The sequence below is a fragment of the Chiloscyllium plagiosum genome, unplaced genomic scaffold (genome assembly GCF_037043375.1).
Source record: "Chiloscyllium plagiosum isolate Xiang-an unplaced genomic scaffold, Cpla_swu_hap1 HiC_scaffold_10, whole genome shotgun sequence".
NCBI lineage: Eukaryota > Metazoa > Chordata > Chondrichthyes > Orectolobiformes > Hemiscylliidae > Chiloscyllium > Chiloscyllium plagiosum.
The window spans coordinates 69228110-69245198 of NW_028270148.1; the positions used below are offsets into that span (position 1 = coordinate 69228110).

The 17089-nt window shown below is 38.9% G+C and overlaps 1 protein-coding gene and 1 long non-coding RNA gene across 7 annotated transcripts in view; one reads left to right on the forward strand and one right to left on the reverse strand.

Moving 5' to 3' along the window:
- Positions 1 to 17089, reverse strand: part of usp34 (ubiquitin specific peptidase 34) — a 381006-nt gene that overhangs the window by 261751 nt on the left and 102166 nt on the right. For all 6 annotated transcript variants that reach the window (XM_087991428.1, XM_087991429.1, XM_043696074.2 and 3 more), the window contains 3 exons: positions 13386 to 13515; positions 10490 to 10620; positions 9554 to 10188 (listed from right to left, as the gene is read on the reverse strand). In XM_087991428.1, the coding sequence (XP_087847554.1) occupies positions 9554 to 10188; positions 10490 to 10620; positions 13386 to 13515 (896 nt within the window). The remainder of the gene's footprint in view (positions 1 to 9553; positions 10189 to 10489; positions 10621 to 13385; positions 13516 to 17089) is intronic.
- Positions 1 to 17089, forward strand: part of LOC148148979 (uncharacterized) — a 65252-nt gene that overhangs the window by 28491 nt on the left and 19672 nt on the right. The window lies entirely within an intron of this gene.

Consider the following 17089-nt stretch of genomic DNA (forward strand, 5'->3'; position numbering starts at 1 on the left):
CACATATGTTGTAAGAGAATTTAATAGTTATCAAAAGCACACACTGAACTAGAAATTAAACCTATATTTAAAAGAAAGTAACCTGGGGCATGACAGACTGCCACACTCAAAAACAAGTTTAATTCTTTTCAATTGAGCAAAGATGATTATGGCTTTCCCTTTTCTTAATTAGTGCTTACAGTTAAACACCAGAAGCAAAAGCATCATTCTGTAAAATCAGTTTCAAGATCAAGACAGTGACCAGATACATGTTAATGTTGGCATGATAAAAATTCTGAACATTATAGCTAATCAGAAAAATAATTTGAAAACTGGAGACTACTATTAAAAGATTGGTGGGATGCTGTTTGGAGGGTCAGTGTGGACTCAATGGACCAAATGGCCTGCTTCCCCACTGTAGCTATTCTGTGATTCTAGCATTTGAAGAGTTGGACAAAGATTGCATAGATAAATACTATCAACACAATGTTAAAGAATCCTGCTAAGTGTAAAGTTCAGATTTCATGACTTTTTTAATCCTATTCATGGCAGCTCAACGGCAATAACACATTTTCTTGATTCAGAAGGTTGAGAGATCATGGCCTACAATAGAGATGTGAACAAAATCTAGGCCAACCTCTAGTATAATGGTGCAAGAATGCTGCACAGTTAAAGTTGCAACCTTTCAGACAAAAGAAACTGAAGGTCCATCTATCCATCACAGCCCAACTGTGCTATTTCAAAAGACACCATGCGAGTCATCTGCTACAACCCAGCATCCCTCTGCACTTCTAAAGTCCTAACTACATTGGCTTTAAAGCAACTTGGAAATTCCTGAATGCTACTACTTTACGAAGTAACTCTGAAGTAGCAATGTTTTGTTTCCAAGAGACTCCTCCCAGGGCTGGGGAATGCATATTTCCCATAATTTGGAAAACTTAGTTTAAAGGAATCAGGGCCACTTGTGACCTCTACGTAGAGGAGCATTGCTGCTAGGTTGGAGGATAATTTATGACAACCCAAGGAGAGCAATAAGATGTAACTAATGGATAGCGTTACTGAAGAATACAAAGAACAGCATACAAAAGGTTCGAGTCAGAAATGTTCATTTCTCAATGACTGTGAACAATTAATAACTCGCTGGAGGAGGAAGCTCTACAAATACCTATGATTTGGAGATGTTGGTGTTGGACTGGGGTGTACAAAGTTAAAAATCACACACCACCAAGTTATAGTCCAACAGGTTTAATTGGAAGCACTAGCTTTCGGAGCGCCGCTCCTTCATCAAACACAACCACCTGATGAAGGAGCAGAGCTCCAAAAGCTAGTGCTTCCAATTAAACCTATTGGACTATAACCTGGTGTTGTGATTTTTAACTTTGTACAAATACTTACAAACTCAAAATGATGGACGGGCCCAGCACATCACTGTAAAAGCTAAACTAAGGCACTGGCAACAAACTTCAGCCACAACTACCAAGAGGACATTACAGCTCAGCCTCCTCTCGATGTCACCAACATCTTCCCCAGTCTTCAGCCAATTTGATTCATTCCACACAATGTCAAGAATAGAAGGAGGCACTAGACACTGAAAAGGCTTTGGAGCTTGACAATATTTCAGCAATAAATTTAAGATGTGCCCCAGAATTTGCCCTAGTGTGTATTCTGCACAAAGAAAAGCAAGACAAATTCACCCTGGCCCATTACGGAGAGTGTGGTGCTGGCAAAGCACAGCATCTTGATGAAGGGGTTATACTCAAAATGTTGATTCTCCTGCTCTTCAGATGCTGCCTGACTTGCTGTGCTTTTCCAGCACCACACTCTCGACTCTGATCTCCAGCCTCTGTAGCCCGGTCTTCCTCCCAGCCCATTATTGCCCCAGTTTACCCTCAATCATCAACAAACTGCTGGAAGGAGCTAACAACAATGCTATCAAGCAGCACATGCTTAGCAATAACCACTCAACAAAGCTTCCTCATTATAACTTCGGTCCAAACATGGTCAAAAGAGCGGAATATCCTTGAAAGTGAAAGTGACTACCCTTGATAAAGCTGCACTTGAGAGAATATAACATTAAAACAGTAAAAATTGAGTTATTGGGTGTAAGGGGGAAACTATGCTGATAGGAGTAATATCTAGTACAAAGAAGGATGCAGTTGTTTGTGAGTCCTCTCAGCTCCAGGATCCTTGCTTTACTGCAGGATCCTTGGAATAGTGTCTGATGCTTAACTATTTTTTTAGCTGTTTTAGTGATTTTCCCAAGGGTGTTTGTTGAGCATTGCAGAATATTCAGCATACTTCTCACAGATAACCAAATGCAAAGACGTGGATAACATCCAGGTTTGATTTGGGCAATCCATATGAAAACTACAAAACCAGTTCAGAAGCTAGGAATCTTGCAGTGAGTCACTCACCATCTCACTGCCCAAAGTCTATCATCTACAAGGTACAAATCCAGAATGTGATGCCATATATTTCCCACTTGTCTGAATGTTGTCTAACAACATTCAAGAAGCTTGACACCATCCAAGACAATTGGCACTGCAGTCACTCCCTGTACTATCAATATACAGTAGCAGTAGTTTGTACTAAGTACAAGAGGTGCTGCAGAAATGCATCAAGGCCCCTTAGATAACATCTTCCAAACCCATGACCACTACCACATTGTAGGACAAGGGCAGCAAATACCACACCATCTGTACATTTCTATCCAAGAGGCTCACTATCCTACCTTACAAATATATTGCAGTTCTTTCACTATCGCTGACTCAAAATCCTCAGGTCCATAAGAGCAGTGTAAGCATACCTGCACCAAATAGACTGGAGTAGTTCAAGGCACCTCGCCAGCACTTCCTCAAAGGTAATTGGGATGGACAACAAAAAGTGGTATCTCAGTCAGCAAAGCGAATATCCCCCAAATAATTAAAAACAAATCAATCTTAAATTATGAAGCTGAGGTACGTTCAAATCCTAAAACACTGCATTTCTGGTGAGAAGGTTGACAGGACCCTGTTTAGACCACAGAGCTCAAGTGCAAAGAAAATACTTTGAAAATGCCCAAATGTCAGAATCCAAATAACAGCAAAAGAAATACTACCTAGTCACTAGAATAATCAAAAATTAACCAGATCTCTATAGACAATAGAAACAACATACGGAGGTATTTGGGTGCCTTTCAGTATTTTGCCTAGTTGATAATTAGGTAAATTGTTTTATCAAAAAGCGTGTCTTCGAGTACCAACACCATGTAATCTCAAGAATATCGACTTGCATAACATTCTCTGATTTACCTTTGTATTAAGAGTTAATTGTGTTGCATGAATTATATCAAGAAGGGATAGTAGGAAAAACAGGGCAATTAAGAGAGAGGCAATGGATAATATGGCTAATTAATTAATTTAAAACCGTAGGAATAAAAGAACAAATTGGAAACAGAGGCAGCTTCATTCTCATGGGAATATGGCCTAGGTAGCTTATTGAAATGTGATAAGTGGGCAGGCAGAGAGAAACACTGATGCCCTGGTTAAGGTCAGGTCAAAAACGATGCCTTTAGCTGGAGCCATCAAGGATACGCTATCCTTTCAGTGTAAAAGGTGCTACTTTGCATTATGAGAACACGAGAATTAGAGATAGACCATTCAGATCACTGAGCCTCCTTGATCATTTAAACACAATAATGGCTGACCTTGGGTTTCAAATCCACTTTCCCATTGGACCCTATTTCCCCTCAATTCCCAAGACACTTGAAATTTGTCTACATTGGCATAAATGTATTCGCTGATGGAACATCATGGCAGAGAAGTACAAAGATTCACAACTATTTCAGTGATATAATCTCTCTCATCTCAGTCTTAAGTGATCAGCTCCATGTTTTAGGCTTGCTGAATAGTGGAAACACTTCCTCAGTGTCTATCTGATCAAGACACTTGAGGCAAAAGCCAAGAAATGTTAAAAAAAAATTGTTCAGGGTTCATGAGATGTTGATCACGGCTAGGTAGGCCATGTGGCAATGAATCTGAAAGTGGATGGGTTAAGTCAGATGTAGTCTCACAATTGTGTTAAAATGTTCTCTCAAGGCTTTGTAAAGGTACTCTTCAAGCACAGAGGGTGAAGAGGCATCTGACCTGGGAATCAGCACCATCCATCAGACTTGGCCAAGGAAGAGATTGGACAACATACTTGTCACACCTGCCAGATAAAAGTAGCCAAGAGTCATTACCATGAGGGGGAGATTCAGAGTTCATAGCCTTCTAGCCAGGACATAACCACCTTGTTAACTACAGCTCAGATACTGTTTATGCTGAATAGAAAAGGCAAGGAATGCATTTCAGAGTGTTAGGAGCACTTATTGTGCTCTTCAGAGTGGATCAGCTTTCATTGGTTCAGTCTAGAATCCAGCTTATTTCTGTCTCCAACAGCTAGTGACAACAACCATGCCCTGGCAAACCACTTCAACAAAATCAGGTGACAATAGTCAATGTGTGTTACCACTGGTGAGTTAGGATTTACTTATCCTTGCAAGTGATGTTTTACTTGGTAGAATGAATGGAAGAATACAAAATAAATTTAACAGCCTAAGAAGCACTTGAAGTACCAAAGTCACCCACTCCATTCAGCATCATCTCCAGTTGACTCTCTGAGCAGCAGCCAAAATCAAACCAAAAATAAAATCATAATTTTATGGCAGAAGACAAAAAGATCTGAAATCTTTTGAGATAAGAAATCATGTAATTTTAGCACTTTTAATGATTTATGGAAATGTTTCTAAAATTACTTCAACTGGGTAGAAACATTATTTTTATTTATTTGCCTTCTATTACCATCAAGACTAATGTATAAGATTAGCAAAGTGACCACAGGAATTCAATATAGTTTGTGAATGTAATACAGACTAAATTAATATAAACAGCGCAACATGACCTTGCAAAGTGAATTTAAGAGCAACACCAATGCTTTGTGAATTATTTTCCAACATGATGCTATTTTTACCAACACCTTCTTAAAGGCAATTAGAAATAGGTAGCAAATGCACAGATCACAGGAACAAATATGAATAATACAAGAACTTTGAAATTCACGTGACCAAGGATGCCAGCAACTACAAGATAGCACTAAAGCAGCATATGAATTTTGTCCCTCTCACACACCCAACTCTAACTCCCCCACAACCATCTCTCTCGTTCCCCTTTATAGAATCACAGAGTCCCAATAGTGAAGAAAGAAGTCATTCAGCACAACCAACTATCCCCATAACCCTGCATTACCATGCCTAATCCACCTAGCCGGAACATCATTAAGAAGCAATTTAGCATGAGCAATGCACTTAGTCTCCACATCTTTGGACTGTGTGAGGTAACATGAGAACTCATGCAGACATGGGGACAACATACAAACTCCACACGGTCACCAAAGGCTAGAATCAAACCTGGGATCCCAGTGCTGCGAGACAGCAATGCTAACCACTAAGCAACTGTTGGAACAAGACAATTTGAGGTTCCACCATGATGTGAACTCAGATCGGTGGATTCAAAGTCCAGAATCTAACTGTTAACTTAAAACTAGCTCAGACTCATCTCCCCCAGCCCCTCTCAGTCTCATCTGTCTCACTTCCCTTCACACGTCTCTCTCCCACTTCCCATTCCAACCCCTCCCCCTCAGACAACCGGCCCTCTCCCGCTTGCTCTCACACACTGCCTCTCTCTCTCCCCTAACGTCATTCCCACACCCACCTCAAGCTCTCTTCCCCTCTCCCATATCTAACTCTCACTCTCATCCACCTACCGTGTTCTCTCTTTCTCTTCCTGTCACCCATGTACAAGAGAAAGGAATCAGAGTTCTACAGTTAGTTCACATTATCACTGATCAGACCAAAGTTGCATGTTTATTTTTCAGCCCCATTATAGCACCAAAAGTCAAAATATAATCACCGAATCCTCACAGTTTGAAATACCTCCTGCACTTTCAGATCTGCACCAGCTCTCTAAATCAGCATTAGGAATTTGTGTCTCTCCCCTTTTCCCATAACCCTGCATATGTAATTGAAACAAATAATCATCCAATGTACTCTTTGTTGTCTTGATTAAACCTGCCTCCACCAAACTTCTAGGCAGTCCACTCTAGATTCTAATTATTTGATGTGTGAACAAGGCACTTCTCATGCCAAACATATATTTTAAAACAGCAGATTTCAGAAGCCAATTTCAACAAAAAGTCAAATGATGAAAATTGCTAGTCCCTATTTGGACTCAGATTGACAAGGATGAGTAAACGACATTGGCAGAGTGCAACTCACCCTCGTGTAATCTGTTCTGTGTGCAGGTCAGGATATTGCACACCCACGCAAAATAAAAATATATAATTAGTCACCAATACAGGTAAAGTTGAATCATTTGGAACATACTAGTGGTCAATTGTCCAGAATCCTAGAACTCTCACACACCTGTGGATAAAGTTACAGTTGGCAACAGGACTAACTAACATTACGAGTTTGAACAAACTACTGAAAAGGTCAGAGTCCACAGAAATAACATTAAAGCAAGCTTGTGTTTAAATCTCAATCCATATCTTTGACAACACAGTGGTATCATCCTTCATTTGCTTGTGGTAATCTTTTCATTATATACAAAACTTAGAGAAAAGTATTCAAAAACAGAATGAGCCGACAGGAGTGGAGGAGTCCAGAACTAGAGGGCATAGGTTTAGGGTGAGAGGGGAAGATATAATAGGAACCCAAAGGGCAACGTTTCCACACAGAGGGTGGTGTGAGTATGGAATGAGCTGCCAGAGGAAGTGGTGGAGACTGGTACAATTACAACATTTAAAACACTTCTGGATATGTATATTAATAGGAAGGGTTTAGAGGGACATGGGCCATGTGCTGGCAAATGAGACTAGATTAGGTTAGGATATCTGGTCAGAGACAAACAAACTGCAGATGCAGGAATCCAAAGTAAACAGGAGTGTTACACCTGAAATATCGACTTCTCTACCTTAGGATATCTGGTTGGCATGGATGAGTCGGTCCGAAAGATCTGTTTCCGTGCTGTACATCTCTATGACTATGACGATCAAAAGTGGAGTCTTCTCAAACATTTAAACTACTGTGCCCAACATTGTGAAAAAAGAAAATGTCTGTTGTTTCTAATTGCATACACTAAACTGATATAGAAAGAGATCAGTTTTGTAACTGATTGTAGTCAGGCTTAGGCTTGAAATTTAGCATTAAATCTGGTTATTCAGTTACCCCTTCATAGCTGGGATGCATATCTGCATCAGGAAAATACATCTTCTTTTGATATATTTCATTCCAAAGGCTTGCTAGCAAGGACAAATTAACATGAGGCTTGGAGGCAAACATATCGATTGTAACGAAGACAGAAATATTCAAGCCAGTAGTGTTGTGTATAAAGAACCAGGATGAGAATGTTAATGTGGCCCCAAGTAACTCTTAGACTCTGGGTAAGCACTAGACACACTGCTCTATGATGGCAATTGGATAAAACAGGAAAATAATCAATTTGAAAAATAAAATAATCATTCTCAGCTTTAAGAATAGTTCTACAACAACTCTTTTACAATTAGGACTTAAGAATTATGGTCCACCCCTTCAACCAAAGTTAAAGATCACACAACATCAGGTTATTGTCCAACAGGTTTATTTGGAAGCACTAGCTCCTTCATTAGATGGTTGCAGAGAATCAGCTCTCCAAAAGCTAGTGCTTCCAAATACGCCTGTTGGACTATAAACTGGCGTTGTGATTTTTAAACTTTGACCACCCCAGTCCAACACCGGCATCTCTAAGTCATTCAACCAAAGTATGTGACAACCTACTCTGCCTCAGAATTGTCCTCCTGCAAGAACATGACAACGTCTGGATGGACACAGCAAAATGAAGACAACACATTAGTGGAAACAAGAACATTATTTTGTACAAAACATGTTCTGGGAACTTAGAACTGCAGTTTAAGTATACTGCAGAAATATGCAAAATAAATAAGTTCAGCTCTTCAAATGTCCTGATATTCTTCACAATGAATTAAAGAGTTAGAGCAGGTAAATGCAGCAGGCATTTGGTGCACAAGACCAACAAAACAGACAAGAAAAATGACATTAGTTGACGCAAGGAAAAATGTTGGCCACAACACCAGGAAAACTCAAAATACTTTTTCTTCCTCCAAATAATATCATTTCCATCCAAGTGAGCAAGGGCGGCCTCAATTTAACATGTCATTAACTGGGAAAGTCGGGGATAGCATCAAATTGAAAAAAACATACAATGTAGTAAAGGTTAGTTGCAAACCAAAGGTTGGGAAAGCTTTGTAAACCAAAAGAAAACACAAAAACAATACAGGGATACAGAATTGGCTGGCCCATTGAAGACAGAGTGGTAGTGAGTTTTGAGAAGATTTGTAGCTCAGGTTGAGGTTCTGTATGTAAGTTTGCTTGCTGAGCTGAAAAGTCAATTTTCAGACGTTTCATCACCATACTAGGTAAAATCATCAGTAAGCCTCTGGTGGAGCACTGGGACAACACATCCAACCTAGGGCAAGCCAAACAGGGACACTCATGAGAATTCCTGGAAACATGGCATTCCAACCGGAACTCTAACAATAAATACATCAACTTGGACCCCATCTACCACCCTCTGAGAAAAAAAAAGGGATTGACATCACAAACCCAAGGAAACCTAAACACAAAGAGAAAGCGGGTCACTAACACCAGTGCTTCACCAGAGGCTCACTGATGTTACCTAGAAACATCTGAAAATGAACTTTCCAGCTCAGCGAGCAAACAGAGGGCGGTAGTAGATGGAAAGTATTCAGCCTGGAGCTTGGTAACAAGTGGCGTTTCACAAGGATCTATTCTGGGACCTCTGCACTTTGTGATTTTTATAAATGATTTGGCTGAGGAACTGGAACAGTGCGTTAGTAAGTTTGCCAATGACACAAAGATTGGTGGAGTTGTGGACAGTGTGGACAGCTGTTGTAGGTTGCAATGAGACATTGACATAATGCAGAGGAGTGACAAATGGAGTTCAACAAATATTTAACATTTAATTCAGAGATCAGTACTTTATTTGTTGCAGCATGACAAAGTATGGATAACTTCAATTTTTTACTCTATTAGGAAGATCTGATAGTCGCAACACCTGCGTATATGAGCGTAGTTTATTCACAATATAAAATCCTCAGGAGATGTATGCCAAGTACATTAGGTTATCTGGCAGTGGATTTTGAGGGATACAGCAGTTCCCGCAAAGGAGACATGAACTTAAAATGATATATTCAATTATAGATTGATTTAAAAGTCAGGAATGAGAATTCTTACAAATTAAAGTTTGATACATTAGATTAATAAATGCATAAATTATACAGTCCAAATCCTAAAGCCACGAACCAAAGTCACCTTTTCTAATTCAGATTGGTGTATTACTAAAATATAACATTCAACGAGAGGCATCTCAAATCATTCATTAGATTTCATGTTTCATTATTTCTGCATCAAAATGTACACCTGTTTATATTAGCATCAACCATTCCAAGATTAAAATAAAATGAAGTAGAGCAAACTTACCTATCATGATGGTGGTGGTGGTGGTGGTGGTGATGGTGGTGGTGATGGTGATGTTGATGCTGCTGACCAATAAAACGTCTGCAGTTAAATATTTCGTTTCCAATTGCCTCTCCTAAAAAATCTCCTGTTTGTGTGATACATGAGTCCTGAGGACCTTGTGATATGTGTGCAGTATTTATTTCCCCTGACATATCATGTTCAGAGTCTTCAGGATGCGTGCAAGTATCCAGCAGTCGAATTCGATTTTCCCCTGATGATACTGCATTAGTGCTGTACGAAATATCCCTGCCTGATCCACTGTTATGCCTGTCACGTTCTATTCCACTGGGTGATTCTGGCATACAAATTCCTGGCTGGGACTCTGCACTCAAAGTTCGCAATTCAGGATTCCTGCTCTCATTCTGCATACTTTGTTCACCCTCTTCTTCATCATCATCTTCCTCTTCTTTGAGAGCTTCACTATCTGCCATGTCTTCTGAGTGGACTTCACTTCCTGGACTTCCAGCCGACTGGCTGGCATGACTTGAATTTACTTCATTACTGGAGCCTTCACTGTGTCCACTGCTACTGCCAGGCCCACTACTGGCATCTTCACCACTATTAGCAGTCTCATCAGAACTTCCTTGCATAGACTCCTAAAAATAATCCATTTATTTTTGATTAATCAATTCTGTTAATTTTAGGAAATGCTCCAGATGATATTGCAACAACAAATATAGCAATATTATGGATTAACAACCACTGTTCAAAACTTGCCATCTTAGTTTGCCATCCAAAGCATAACATTGAGCTTAGAGCCCAAACACAATATAACTGTCTATTCAGCATGCCACCAATCAAAGCATAATACCACAGCTAAGCCTTACAATAAACTTTTTTTGCCTAATTAATTTACCTTCTCTTTATCAATGAATTTACTGCATCTTAATTTCTTACCTCTGTATCTGACAATCGCTGTTGTGCACGCTTTGCCCTGTTGATCATTTGTTCATCCATTTCAATGTCACTGCCTCCACTATGATGTGCATCACTGTTATCACTGCTTTGTGGACTAGCTGCAGGCGATCCTAAGTTAAATATTTTTGTAATTTTAGTTAAATTAGAAGCAGTTAACAAATACTCAGAAGAGTCTCAGCATATAGATCTTTTCATAAAAATTAACATTAGTTTCCCTTCGTACACAACCATTCTATCCTGATCTCAGATTCTTTTTCATCAGTCCAAATGAGCTGGAAATGACTAAACGTGTATTAAAAATAACCTTACAAACATTTAAATAAGGAAAGTGCCACAGAATGACAATAAATATAAGACAACAGTTTTTTTTGTAAATCACAATCAATAATTGCATAAAGCAGAATCACAATCTTAAAATATTATCAATGCATTTGCGATAGATTTTGATTTCATTAATGTTTCAATGTGATCTCTTAGGTGCAGCAAGAACATGGCAAATTAGTTGAAGAAACAAAAAAGGTCATTATTTTCAACAAGAATTACTCCAACCTGTCAATTTTCCAAGTACCATAATAAGTAAAATAACAATTAAAAAATAAAGGGATTCTATGGAATTTGTTGGGTAGTCATAAGATCACTATCTAAAAAAAGGAAGTTTTGTACAGTCAATATTTGAATGCAGGACAATTTTATTTCATGAGGTTGGATATTTGTTGTTTTAAAAAGTAAGAGAACAAATAAATGCTACAATAAAGTAAAAACAGAAAATAATGGGGAAACTCTGCAGATTCGGTAGCATTTCCAGGGATAGAAAGAGTTAAGATTTGAGTCCAAAACTACTACTTCAGATCAGAAGGGTGCTAGAAAAGTTGTTTTAAAACAACATAAAATAAAAGGGGATGGAAAGGAGGAGGGGAAGGAGAAGCAACTGATGGCAAAGGGTGCCCAAAGCAAAAAAGACAAAAGGGCGTGCTCGTGGTAATACAACAGATGTGTAGATGAAGAGTTAATGCTAAGTGCAAATGGCAGAAAACCAGTCAGATCTGACAGCAAACCTATGTAAACAAGCCATTGGAAGATGGGGATCGGCGGGTCCTCAAGTGGAAGCCAGAGCTTATAATTTTATGTTGTTGAGCATAATGTTGAGCCCTGAGGGCTGTAAAATGCCTCAGTTGAAAATAAGGCACTATTCCTCCAGCTTACAAAGGGCTTTGCTGGAATACCTCAGCAAGCCTAGGATAAAAATGTTAACAAGACAGTAAGAAAAAGTGTATTGGATGGCAAGGGACTGGAATGTTCAGGTAATGCTTGCAGACACAGCAGAGTGTTCTATAAATTAGTCACCTATCTCCGTTTGGTGAGACCAAAGAAGATTCTACTGTGACTGAAAGACATACAAATAAATTGCTGCTTCTTTAATAAAATTTGGAGTTTTGGAAAGTGAGGAGGGAGGAGTTAAAATAGCAGTGGTCAGCAGCAGAGCTAACCTATTTTGTTATTTCCACCTACCCTTCATTTATATTTCTTTTCTACTACAATTAGAGCACTCTTTTTGTGTTACGTACCCACCATTTAAATCTAATTTCTCCTCCTTTGTTTTCCAACCACTTTTGCAACTCCCTTCAGTTCTAAAGTCATATTAGAATCTGAACATTAACTCGTGTTTCTCACCACTGATGCTACCAGATATGCGGAGTTTCTCTAGAATTTGTTCCAAATCTCCAGCATCTGCAGTACTTTGATTTTTTTGTATAATAGAATACTTGGTTTTCCATTTATAATACACTGCTCCAGCAAGAAGAAACATTTCATTAATATAAAAGTTGACTTGTTAATTTTACCAACGTTAAAAACAGATTTTAAATTTAATGCATAATTCACAAGATATTTGTGCATACAAGAGGTGTCTTCCAATGCAAGATAGGACGGTTCAAATAATATTTGTTTAAATCAGAGCACAAATGTTAATATACTAAGAACTGTTATGCTGGCAGATAAATTTGAAGAAAAAGCATCTTTTACACCATTTAACAATTTCTAATAGAATCTTAATTTCTGAAAACTGGCAAGAGTATCTAGTGTTTTGCTGCCAGCGATAATGTCCCTACTTCTGGTCCAGAAGGTCCAGGTTCAAGTCCCACCTGCTGCTGAGGGGTGTCATAACTTTTAAAAAGGATCTATTTCCACTCTGTGTGTATTAGTTTGCAAAAAAAAAATAGTAATCTGTACACAATGCACCAAATATAGTGAAAACATCTGAAGATTAACTGATTTCTGCTCCTTCCTTTGCTAAACGGACATTTACCTGATTGGCAACAAGGGGTGGATAGGAAAATGAAGTTGAGGCAGAAGATCAGCAATGATCATACTGAATTGGGCAGCAGCTCAAGGAGTTGAATAATCTATTTCTGTTCCTAGATCTTAAAATGTTTAGACGAGATTAGATTACTCACAGTGTGGAAACAGGCCCTTCGGCCCACAAGTCCACACCGACCCTCCGAACAGCAACCCGCCTAGACCCATTCCCCTACATTTACCCCTTCACCTAACACTACGGGCAATTTAGCATGGCCAATTCACCTAACCTGCACATTTTTGGACTGTGGGAGGAAACCAGAGCACCCGGAGGAAACCCACGCACACACAGGGAGAATGTGCAAACTCCACATAAACAGTTGCCTGAGGCAGGAATTGAACCCAGGTCTCTGGCGCTGAGAGGCAGCAGTGATGACCACTGTGCCACCGTGCCGCCAATGTTGTACAATCTCATTTTCATACTAATTAGTAAAATAAATACAAGCTTATAAAGTTACATTTTATATATGTAAGCACTTAAAATAATAAAATGCATCCATTCTCCAAACACCGAACTTACCTTTCTTATTTCCCATTGGGAGGTTTGTATTAAGAAGAGAAGCAAAGGAACTCTGCTTGGACAGTTGAGCTTTAGCAGCAAGTGCATTATTCCAGAGAGCTTTAATAAGCATTGATGCCAAGTACAAGGTCTGTGAACAAGGCCAAAAGTGGGGTTTTGAGTAAATGTTTTTACTTATATACTTCAATGGAAGCTGTAGATAATGCATTAAGATAATAAATCAGCCCAACGGACCACAATTGTGCATCAGCTCTTAATTAAACAAAAAAATAAATTTTGTGTATAATTAAATGATATTGAAATCTAAAAGAATATGACCATCTAGATACAAATATTTGATTTAAGAGGATTAAAACAAATGGATAATTCATAATTAGGATAACTGATATACTTCACACGAATATAAATGATTTGGATGTGATCACAGAAGGTAAAGTTAGTAAGTTTGCAGATGACACCTAAATTGGTGGGGTAGTGGACAGCGAAGAGGGCTGCCTCAGAGTACAATGGGATCTTGATCAGATGGGCCAATGGGACGAGGAGTGGCAGATGGAGTTTAATTTAGATAAATGTGAGGTGCTGCATTTTGGAAAGGCGAATCAGGGCAGGACTTATTCACTTAGTGGTAAGGTCCTAGGGAGTGTTGCTGAACAAAGAGACCATGGAGTGCAGGTTGATAGTTCTTTGAAAGTGGAGTCACAGGTAGATAGGATAGTGAAGATGTTTGATTTGCTTTCCTTTATTGGTCAGAGCATTGAGAAAGGAGTTGGGAGGTCATGTTGCAGTTGTGTAGGACATTGGTTAGGCCACTGTCAGAATATTGTGTGCAATTCTGGTCTCCCTCCTATAGAAAGGATGTTGTTAAACATGAAAGAGTTCAGAAAAGATTTACAAGGATGTTGCCAGTGTTGGAGGACTTGAGCTATAGGGCGAGGCTGAATAGGCTGGGGCTGCCTGGAGCATCGGAGGCTGAGGGGTGACCTTATAGGAGGTTCATAAAATCATGAGTGGCATGAATAGGATAAATAGACAAAGTATTTTCCCTGGGGTGGTGGAGTGCAGAACTGGAGGGCATAGGTTTAAGGTGAGAGGGGGAAAAACTTAAAAAGGGACCTAAGGGGCAACTTTTTCACGCAGAGAGTGGTACATGTGTGGAATGAGCTGCCAGAGGAAGTGGAAAAGTCTGGTACAATTACAACATTTAAGAGAAATCTGCATGAGTATATGAATAGGAAAGGTTGAGATGAATATGGGCTAAGCGCTAGCAAATGGGACTAATTAGGTTAGGATACCTGGTCGACATGGACGAGTTGGATTGAAGGGGCTGTTTCCATGCTGTCTATCTCTAAGACTAATTACTTTCAAATTACTGTTTTGATTTACTTAGACATTCCATGTCAAATTGGCATTAAGACAATTGAATAGTTAAAATGAATTCTGTTTAATTTGCTGAATTCAACACCATTGTATAACTACAAAAATATACATAAATTAATTTTAAAAAGATGGAGGTGACAATTAAGTTAGGATAAATTGAGAACACTAAATGAGTGTATTTAGCCTTTTTCTTTGCCAATTTTTGAAATGCATAAGCTGCAAGTCATTACCATAGACACAGATGTACAAGTAAACTTTGAAGTCTCAAAAATCCTCTAAAGTCAGGGGTCGACTTAGATTTAGAGGATTAAAAACTGAACCCTCAGTGCAACTGTTACATGTGGTCACGTCTTAAAATTTCGCATGCCTTCACAAGAGGCTCCATAGCATCAATTTGACGTTTTGCACCCAGTTATAGCATTTACTGTGGGTGAAAAATTGTGGATGACTACTAATATGAATATAGCATGCCATGGCTGTAAAGGGGATCAATTATATATACAATATATGCAAAAACATGACTTTGAGGCTGAAGAAATGGGGCACCTTATATAATGTCTTGACTGATATGCTGCAATGCATTGTTGGATTATGGGACTGAAAACCACAAAGCTAAGTCAACTTGCTGTGGCAACACTTACTGACAGCCCAGTGTCTGCATCATCAATGATGAATGGGTTTGAGACAGTGCTGCAGCAGTGACAAAGTCTGCAGCAAAGAGAACAAAGAAACATTGGTTTCTCATGTGTATCATGCAGCAACTGGGAAATTGTAGTTAAGGCATCACCTTTGCTTTCATGGGTAGAATGGGATACGTATTTGGTACCATTATCAAAACGGATGTACATACCATCAGCCACTGGTTAAATTATTGTTGGATTAATAAGAAATTTAATGGGAGGACTTCAACTATGTTTTTACACCTTCCCCAAATAAAGCTTCTGCAATCAAGCTATTATAGCCGGATTTGAAATGGGACTTCATCTGCATTTTTAAAAGTTGCATTAATCAAGGATTGCATGAAAATCTTTTTAAGGCATGAACAGCAGCTCTCATGTCCTCTCAGTACTGAGACAAGGAAATAAAACACTACATAACCATTCAACGTTAAAAGTCACATAACACCAGAGTATAGTCCATTAGGTGGGTGGTTGATGAAGGAGCAGCACACCGAAACCTAGTGCTTCCAAATAAACCTAAAAATCACACAATTGTAAGACACAGAATTTATGGCAAAAGTTTACAGTGTGATGTAAATGAAAGTATAAATTGAAAAATACCTTGATTGTCTGTTGACAAGAGACAATCAAGGTATTTTTCAATGTATAATTTCAGTTACATCACACTGTAAACTTTTGCTATAAATTCTGTGCCTTACAATTGTGTCCTCCATAACCATCTGATGAAGGAGTGGCGCTCCGAAAGCTAGTGTGCTTCCAATTAAACCTGTTGGACTATAACCTGGTGTTGTGTGATTTTTAACTTTGTATGCCCCAGTCCAACACTGGCATCTCCAAATCATGTCAAATAAACCTGTTGGACTATAACCTGGTGTTAAGTGATTTTTAATTTTGTACACCCCAGTCCAACATCGGCATTCCAAAATCATGACTAACCAATCAATACAGGCTATAAATTTCAAAATCATACTCATTAAAAAGAAAATATGAAGCAGTGCAAAGCTAGGAGAGCAAAATGATGAGAGATTTTAATTCACACATCTGGTTCAAAGTAATAGTGGCAACATTACTTGATCTTTCAGCAATGAGCCCAGACTAACAGTATAATACAAAATTTGGGACTTCCGAAATTCGTGAACTACTTCCACATCCCTTGAATTTGGTAGAACAAGTATCATGGGAGATTGTCACAAATATTTAGATGCCCAGCTCTAGAGATGTCAACCCTTCCGACAGAGGCACGCTGTGGATCATCCCTACTGTTAGGATAACTACCATTCCATTTTGTTCCGACAGCCATCGGGAGGATTTTCATCCATAGTCTGAAAACACAATAATACCAAACCCGATAGACATATGTTAGATATAAATCCAATTCTATAGGCACAAAGTCCTTTCCCACGGTAGTTTGTGTTCTATAACAAACCAACTGACTATTTCAACTGTCTGTATTTCAAATCCATGCAGTTTCATGAAAAGACACCATTTCTTTCTCCCAGTTTCACCAATTCTTTTTTGATGACATAATCTTCCATACTAATCTTCCCTTCTTGCAATGGTTCTTCTTTCCCATAATAGTCAAGACCTTTAGTTGAGTCAATCCTATTCCCCATGGTTCTATTCCCCTTTTCGTTGAATCCCTACCCC